Genomic DNA, 9,499 nt, shown 5'->3' with positions numbered 1-9,499 from the left:
ACAGTTAAAACTACAAGCAGTTGAAGATAAAACTATAAAAGTAAAAATAAAATCGGTTTAAAATTTTGTCAAATCAGAGTTGTCAAAATAATATTTGTGTTATTTTTGTTTTTTTATATTGTTTTACTATCACTACATTTATTACATAGGGTTCTGTATGTTGTATCCATGATTAAATACAGCAAAACAAACTATTTCAAAGGTAACAGATCTTTGTATTACTTGGTTTATTTACATAATGACGTTAATTGCTGGATGTTCGGCACCTGTGCCGTTGGTCTGCAGTAACTGTGGCCCCCGGAGCAATTTAGTTGAATAGCCCTGATCTAACAATATTGTCCTTAAATATCATTTGGACCGTAACGCTTCATTTTGCAGATTTAAAGTGGTTTAGTACAACAGAGTATTAGGGCCAGACTAAGGTTTTTTTATTATTATGAGAAAAATTGTCATAATATTACTTGTATTATGACTTTATTCTAATAATAATAAAACATCTCCTTGTGCAGCCTTACTCCTCGGTTGCAGTCTAAAGAATCTTTTTTTTATTTCTTGCCAATAAAAAGTCACAACCATTAAATCTGTAGCTTGTGTTTAACTCCAACAACGCTGCAGTTTTGTGTTGATGCAAAGTCTAGAATCAAAACCTGGGCGGAGTTTGACTCGAACCTTCAAAACCGCTTGACAAAGCTTCGCTAAAACCCGCAGTTCCAGAAATGTTCGAGATTCTCTCGTCAGGAACTCGAGCGGGTAAAACCGGTTTGGAAAGGTTTACAATCGCTACAGGAACAGCCGTTTGTTCCAGAAAGAAGAATTTTAAAAGATAAACCTGCAGGGAGGCCCGGGGGGTGCGTTCAAACCTGCGAAGCTGATTTTATTGGAGGTCAGCCGGCTGCGTGGAGACATTCGTCAACGTTTGCTCACCGTGTACATGAGATAAAAAAAGAAGGCCACTTGGGGAATGTTCTGCACCATGAAGACCCACACCAGCACCTTGGCTTCCTTTAAAACCTGAAAAAAACAAACAAGTGCATTAAAGTGCCTGTGACGTCAAATTTTTGTAATACATATGAAAGCATTTTTAGAAAGACGTTGATAAAATATTGCAAAAGAAATTTTACGTCGCTGAGATGAACAGTTGTTGAGATATTTGCCTGTGAAGTAACAGGAAGTGATGTCAAAGGGGAATGTCTGCATGAGAAGAGAGCTTTGCTACAACAGCTAACAACCCAAACTGTAGAGAAGAATCTGATGTTTCTTAAGATTATTTTGAGTCACTATCAGAGAGATGAAGAGTCAGAGTTCAAATAATATTGTTTCAATAGACAAAGACCAGAGAGTTTTCTTTGTTAAAGAGTTCCCCTTTGAGGTCACTTCCTGTTTCCCTTTGGCTGAGCCAAGTTCAAAAGAAAATATAACAGTTATGGGACAAAATGGGTTAAATCATGTGTATTATTCCAACTTTCTTAAATATAAATATGTTTTCTGACTTTTTGTATGTGAAGAATATGCATGTCACAGGCCCTTTAAAGCCACTGCTGCATGTAAGAGTTGAGCCTCATTAACATTCTGACACGTAAAACAGATCAGGTCCTGCAGCGAGTTTCTGTGACCCTCTGCAGCCCGACCTGTTCCTCTCCTCCAGTGTTTGAAACATTTTAACCTGCTGCTAAACCGAGGAGCTCCGTTTGAATCAGAAGTGGGTCAATGTTAGCATCAATAAACTGGAAATGCAGCATGCAGTGGGAAGGGCTAGCTGAAAGCTAAAAGTGGCAAAATATAAGCTTAAAGCAGCAAAAGGTTAGCTAAGAGAAAATGTTATCTAAACGCCTTTTGTTAGGGGTCTTACGGGTCATTAAAGCAGCAAAAGTTTGCTAAAAGAAACAAAATCCAATCTGAAATCAATTAAAGGCTAGCTAAAAGTGGTAAAAGATAAGCTTAAAGCAGCAAATTTCAGCTAAACGGAACAAAATGTTATCTTAACGCTTTTTGTTAGAGGTCTTACAGGTCATTAAAGCAGGAAAATATTAGCTAAAAGAAGCAAAATGTTAGCTGAAATCAACTAAAGGCTAGCTAAAAGCTAAAAGTGGCAAAACACAAACTTAATGTAGCAAAGGCTTTGCTAAAAACAAAATGTTATCTAAATGCTTTCTGTTAAGAGCCTTAAAAGGTCATTAAAGCAGCAAAAGGTTTGCTAAAAGTAGCAAAATGTTAGCTAAAATTAACTAAATGGTATATTAAAGCTAAAAGAAGCAAAACACTTGCTAAAACCATCAAAAGGTTAGCTATAAGTAACAAAACGTTATCTAGAGGCTAAAAGTAGCAAAGGGCTAGCTACTAAAGTTTAACAAATAGCTAAAATTTAACTAAAATCAGCAAAAGAATGACAAATGTTACTAGTAGTAAAAAGCTAACTAAAAGTATCAAAACATTAGGTATAAGCTGAAATTAAAAGAAACAAAGTTTGTTGAAGCAGTTTTCAAAGAGCAGAATGTTTTTGAAGAAACTGAAGAGGTCTGTCTGTATTTTTATGGGGAAAATATTTATAAATAAATTAAAACAGTATAAAATTTATATTAAAAAATGGCATCATCACCCATCTCCAGTTTTAGCTGAATGTTTTAATAAAATGACTAAAAGACCAGAATATGTGTAAAAGAATTAAGTTGAAATGTATAAGGAAAGACATTATGCCGAATCAGCAGAAAAAAGATCAAAGTTTCTTTCAGCTAATAGTTTAAACCCGTGTGTCTGACTGTTTGTGACATTTCCATCTTTGCTCCGTTTCTCATCTCTCAAAACAAACAACGGAAGAGCGGCGCTCACCGCGACGGCCCCCACGGCGGCGGTCAGGCAGGCCCAGACCACACCCACTGCCAGGATTATGGTGTTGGCAGCCGACATGGACGGGTCAGTCGTCGTCATCAGGATGCAGAGACACAGCTGGAAAGGACACACACACACACACACACACACGATGACTCAGCACAGAAGGAAAGAAAAGGTTCCAGAAACACTTGATCTCTGATGATCATCTGCAACGTTTCTAATCTGGATGTCCTGAAGCCGGTGACGAACAACCAGACAAATCACCCACGCCTCACAGTCGGCACCGCCTCAGTGAAGTCAGAGTTCTGCTGATCGTGTCTGCGTTGAAGAGAGGAGCAGGTGTACCTGAGCCTGCAGGTCAAAGGTCACCATGGAGAAGCACAGGTTGAGGAGGAAGTACTGCTCCTGGAGGCTCTCCAGGGCCCCGCCGACACGGAACGCCATCATGTTGGGGCTCCGGATCAGAAGCATGGTGCAAAGCACGTGCACCATGCCCAGAAGCATGATGCACACGAAGCGAGCCTGCAACACGCACACAGACACACACAGACACACACACACAGATAAAATAAACATGACTAAATTGCATGTCGCTCTAGTGACATTCGCTGACAGACCACACTGATGACAGCTTTGTAGTGTCTCTTTAGAGAACATGAACATCCAGAGAAATGTCCTCACAAGGGCAAAATGTCCTCACAAGGATAGTTATTTTTAGTGCGAGACACACACACACACACACACACACACACACACACACACACACACGCACGCACACAGATAAAATAAACATGACTAAATTGCATGTCGCTCTAGTGACATTCGCTGGCAGACCACACTGACGACAGCTTTGTAGTGTCTCTTTAAAGAACACGAACATCAAAATGTTCAAAAGTTCATCTGGTTCTTCATAGTTTTCAGTCCAACAGGTGGACGGGCTGATCGTCACGCAGCCTCGCAGCTGGAATTTGCACGTCGAGTCTCCTGCAGCTCTCATTAGTTAAAAGTCACAAACTGCACGTCCCAAACTGTCTGCAGCTTCGTCAGAAAATTCTCACGAGTTTCCCGCTGACACGAACAAACAAACATATTCAGGAAATTATTTATCAGGTGACATTTAATTGATTCCACTGACTTGTGCTCGACTGCTACATGACTTTAACATCGAGTCAAGTTTAAGCTGGATTAACCGTATGGGCGACGGGGCGATTGCCCAGGGGCCCACGGCCTCTAAAGGGCCCCGGGCAGTGAGGACGTAACGGACGCAGGATACGTGTGGGACATGTCTCCCCGCACTTCCTGCACCTGTGCCATAACAACAGTTTCGACAGAGGGGAGACGTCCTGCTTCGCACAGTTTTACCCACAGACAATGTTAGCTAAACGAGTTACATTAACGTTTAGCTAGTCAACAAGATTAGTTGTTACCCGTTACATCCCTTTCTAGTTAGTTAATGCTATAGACCAGGGGTCTGCAACCTGTGACTCTGGGGCCACATGTGGCTCTTTGGTCCCTCAGCATTGGCTCTTTGAAAGTGTGGCCAAACATAACAGAATATTTTGTTTGTTTGTTTTTTTATACCCACAACAGAAATCAATTTGTATGCATGTTATCAATAATAATACAAAAAGTTAAATGTGTTGATTAGCTCATGCTAGCATGCTATGCACTTCAATAACGCAACTTCTTTCTATGAACTTTCTCTCAAATCCATCAGAATTACCTTTAAAAAAATATGAAGACTACATAATAACAAGAATTAGAAAAATATATATGCCTGAACAGTTCAGCTGTTTTCGTTTTTATGAAATTCGTTATAAATTATTTATAGTATTTTTCTTGTTTACATTCATTTGACCTGGTGTGTAAAAATAATAATAAATAATAAAATTCACAATATATTTTTTAGTTTTATAATGTCACCTCCACTGGCCATAAAGGTTCCAGAAAAGGCGCTGAAAAGGCCCACGGACCACCAGTTGAAAATCACAGTTGCAGCTTGTTTTGCAGCTCTGGACACATTTTATTAGTGCGTCAAGTAGCAGAAATGGCTCTTTAGATCGTAAAGGTTGCAGACCCCTGCTACAGACAAACCCAATGGTATTTAAATTCTGTGCAGAAGCTGTGCTGGTTTTCTTTCCACGTGTTTAATATGAACCTTTAATGCCGCAGTACAAAGAGCAACGTCAGGGAGGAGACTTTAGACAAGACCCAGGAGCAGGGATCATAATGCAGACGTATCTCACGTAAGGAGAAATCATAACCATTACTCTCGAAGTGGAACAGTCTTTTAAAACTGGTGTATAGTTTCTTATAGTTTTTTATTTTTGTCTGCTTTTGACTCAGAGTACTTAACCCCCACACAAACATGGAGGTTAAAACCACATGACTGGATGACATCTCATTGACTTCGAGAATAGCAGGAAGAAAGCAGGTATCTGGACTGGGTCTTCACAGATGTTCTCTCCTTCACACTCCAAAATACATTTTATTTTATTATTGTTTCTACTTTGGTCCGAAATAAATCTACAACTGATAATATTTTGTTGTTTAGAGAGATGATTGATCGTCTTAGTTCAAAAACAAAAAACTGACATGAATATTTAAAGATGTATTTAGACGTATTTAGACATTTTTGTTTATTATTTATTTTCAGATATTACTTGACTACTGCATTATTTGTGTTCTTAAAGGCAGCAGGTACAGGTCATATCTTTTTTCCTTTTTTATTTGCACATCTTTGCGGTCACATTTGATTAAATTGTTGATGTGTTTAGTGTTGTGTCACTTTCTATGTTTATGCCATTATTTGGCTTATGAGCAGGTTGTTCACAGGGTTCTGAAAATGTAAACAAATCTTGCAATTTTAGTCCCCTATTGAACTTTAACTTTAATGACCTGGCTAACGGATGGACGGATGGAGTATTTATCATCTGCAGCTTCTTATTCAGAAAAACACAACGATCATCAGCTTTAAGATAAGAAGATGATCTGACCATCAGGCTGATTGAAACGACAACAGTGACATCTAGTGGTGAAAATGTGACAGAGCAGGAAGGAAGCTGAAAGTTTAACGGCGGTTTAAAAACACAATATTGTTACAGCTTCAATCAAATTTCAAATTATTTTTGTTTCTAAAAATAAAACTTGTTTCCTTAAATTGATTTCATCACTGTGAAACTCAACAGCGATCAAGTTTTTTCTTCTTTTAGCTTCATATTGTCTGAAGAGAGAGATGTTTAGTCTGAGAAAACTGGAATCTGAAAAAAATTTGTTCTTAACAATAATTTTGTTAGGAATTATGAAAAACTCGAGGAATTGATTGTGAATGCTGAGTGCTAAATGGCTTTACTTAAATTTGCTGAAGAAGGTAAAAAAATTTTTACAACTAAAAGTTGTAAAATGTTGCCTTAAAACCAAAAATAGTAAAATGCTGACTAAAGCCTAAAGTTAAAAAAATTCTAGAAAAAACAAAAGCTGCAAAGTGCTCGCTAAAGGTTCAAAGTTGAAAAAAAGCTAACAGTTTTTGTGGCATAAGATTAACTAAAAGTTGTAAAAGTCAAACTGAAAGCTAAATGTAGCAAAACATTAGCTAAAGGTTGAAAAAGCAAGCTAAAAGCTAAATGTGGCAAAACACTAGCTAAAGGTTGAAAAAGCAAGCTAAAAGCTAAATGTAGCAAAACACTAGTTAAAGGTTGCAAAAAGCAAGCTAAAAGCTAAATGTGGCAAAACACTAGCTAAAGGTTGCAAAAAGCTAGCTAAAAGCTAAATGTAGCAAAACACTAGCTAAAGGTTGCAAAACGCAAGCTAAAAGCTAAATGTTGCAAAACACTAAAGGTTGCAAAACGCAAGCTAAAAGCTAAATGTAGCAAAAGACTAGCTAAAGGTTGCAAAAAGCTAGCTAAAAGCTAAATGTTGCAAAACACTAGTTAAAGATTGCAAAAAGCAAGCTAAAAGCTAAATGTAGCAAAAGACTAGCTAAAGGTTGCAAAAAGCTAGCTAAAAGCTAAATGTTGCAAAACATTAGTTAAAGATTGCAAAAAGCTTGCTAAAAGCTAAATGTAGCAAAACACTAGCTAAAGATTGCAAAAAGCTAGCTAAAAGCTAAATGTAGCAAAACACTAGCTAAAGATTGCAAAAAGCTAGCTAAAAGCTAAATGTAGCAAAACACTACTAAAGAATCAAAAAGCTAGCTAAAAGCTAAATGTAGCAAAACACTACTAAAGAATCAAAAAGCTAGCTAAAAGTTTTTGTGGCATAAGATTAACTAAAAGTTGTAAAAGTCTAGCTGAAAGCTAAATGTAGAAAATCACTAGCTAAAGGTTGCAAAAAGCAAGCTAAAAGCTAAATGTAGCAAAACACTAGCTAAAGAATCAAAAAGCTAGCTAAAAGCCAAAGTAGTAAAAGGTTATCTAAAAGCTAAATATAGTAAAACACTAGGTAAAGACAATAAAAGGCTAGCTAAAAGCATTTTTTACTTGTAACAAAGAGCCAGCAGTCCAAACAAGTGAAACAGGTTTATAAAATTGTTCTGTCTCTTCTAAATTTTTACATTTTGTTTTTATAACTTCAGACATGATCCTGATTATTTTCTTGTTTCCGTGTTGCATTTACAGAAACTGCGGACAACAACAATTTCTAATAATTCTGCAGCTTGACACCTCATGTTTGTGGAACTGGTGTGGTTTTCTCTCTTCCTGCAGGTCGTGTCTGAGCGTGCAGAGAAAGATTCAACTCACCAACAGATCCGGCTCGCCCTTTGACCCCACCACAGAGAAGTTGACCACGGATCGGATCATGACGGCCAACACGCTGAACACGAACGCCCCCAGCTCCTGTCTGTTCTCCTGCATCACGCCGCGGGTGATGTAGTAGATGCAGAACACTGTGAGGAACAAAAACACACACAACCAGAGTCATTCCAGTTTTCTGTTATTCCATCCCTCAACACATGAAAGCAATATTTCTACTTATATTCCCAAATATTAAACAAAATTTTATCATATTTAAATCAAATGCTGTCATTTCTGCTCTAAAGGGCTGTTTTAGCAACAGGAGCGTGTTTTGATTTGATGCAGCCACTTTAAACAGGAACACAACTCATCAGTTTCAGGTTACTTGATGACTGACAGGTGATTGACATTTTATAAGCAAGCTTTGGTCACACTAAGCTTTGGTAATGAGTCTCGTAAAATGCAAAAATTAAAAAATAAAAATCTTCCAGAGTGTGTTCGTGTAACACTCTGTGCAAACATTGTTTTTTTAGTTGAAATGCAGTCGGTTGCAAAATAGTGGACTCATCCTGAAAGCGGCAGCACAAAATAAGGAAGCAGAGCTACCGGCGGGTCACAAGTCTCGATTCATGCGAGCACGCTCACAGATTGCTCTCCACAGTTTTTCATCACGTGATGTCAGCGGAAAAACTTCTGTTTCTGGCCGCCGGCACGCCCAGCTGAGAAAAAAAAAAAACGGGCGTAAAATCCCCCTCCTGGGTAACACGGTACTCACATATGCCGACGAACTGAATGATGGACACGGTGAAGTTGTCCTCGTCGGACACGTCGGTGTTCATGTGCTGCTTGTAGATGCTGTATGAGGTGAGGCCGAGCAGCGCCAGCAGAGAGGCGATGGTGAAGCAGAAGTAGAACTTCACCAGTGTCGACAGCTCCGACCAGGCCTTGATCTGCAGGTGGAGGAGACAGAGGGGATAAAAGGGACGCAAAACGACCCGGCGGTTCAAATGTCGGGTTGCACTTTGTTTGGGATTAAAACCAAAAGAAGAGTCTCACTGGTCCACATGGTGTGGGGATAAGATCCTGGTGTCTCGGCCTCAGGTTTGGAGACAGAAGGTCTGGATTCTGATGCTGTTGGTTGCCCAACAAAGCACTGAAACATAGGAAAACGTCATGTAAATGAAAGCTACGAATCATTTTTGGTTACTAATAAAGGCGTTTAGGTTTGGGTTAGAGGCGTTTTAAAACAGAGCTGGATGGGGTCTGGAAATAAACAACAACACATCTAACTGGATGAGGTCATCGCTCACAGCTGAGCCACACTCACCCCATGCTGGTGATGTTACACAGGAGAGTCATCGTTGCGTATTACTAAAAGATTTATGGTGCATTTGTTAATTTTATTTGAGTATTTGGTTTACTATGTGAGACAGATTCTTGAGACCAGACTAAAATAAATAACCCACTGCTGAAGGGTGATAATGCACCGTGTGTGAACTCAGTCAGTTTGACAGATGTTGAGCGACGTGTTCATCCCAAACGTACGATGAGCGTGACGTCACTAAAACTGTCTGACGTTATTTTCAAAGTTTGACCAAAACAACTAGAACACTCTTTCATGGATCATGAAAGGCAGCGGGTGATGTGCATTTCCTTCAACGAATGCCAGGCCTATTTATGTAGTAGTTCTACAAAATAAGACAAAAACACAACTTATTTAGTAGGGGTGTAAGAAAATATCGATACACTGAAATATCGCGATATTTCATTTCCCGATACTGTATCGATATTCTAAAGCCCTGTATCGATTTTTTATTAAGGTTTAAAATGTCAGCTTTCCTGTCAGCTGTTCATTTTTATGTAGTTCAGCCTCTGACCACTAGTTGGCAGCAGTGAGCGCTCACTGCTGCCAACTAGTGGTCAGAGGCTGAACTACA

General features: G+C 38.8%; 1 protein-coding gene across 1 annotated transcript in view; it reads right to left on the bottom strand.

Annotated features, from left to right (window-relative positions):
• The window catches only part of LOC106518945 (uncharacterized), a gene marked incomplete at its 5' end in the record, with an annotated part of 16,100 nt that overhangs the window by 5,228 nt on the left and 1,373 nt on the right, over positions 1 to 9,499 (bottom strand). Inside the window, 6 exon segments of the mRNA XM_014010395.1 lie at positions 925 to 1,011; positions 2,827 to 2,943; positions 3,175 to 3,351; positions 7,569 to 7,714; positions 8,338 to 8,512; positions 8,619 to 8,715. Of these exon segments, the coding sequence (XP_013865849.1) occupies positions 925 to 1,011; positions 2,827 to 2,943; positions 3,175 to 3,351; positions 7,569 to 7,714; positions 8,338 to 8,512; positions 8,619 to 8,715 (799 nt within the window).

Source organism: Austrofundulus limnaeus, unplaced genomic scaffold, assembly GCF_001266775.1.
Source record: "Austrofundulus limnaeus strain Quisiro unplaced genomic scaffold, Austrofundulus_limnaeus-1.0 Scaffold68, whole genome shotgun sequence".
Lineage (NCBI taxonomy): Eukaryota > Metazoa > Chordata > Actinopteri > Cyprinodontiformes > Rivulidae > Austrofundulus > Austrofundulus limnaeus.
This window is presented reverse-complemented; position numbering and strand designations above follow the sequence as displayed.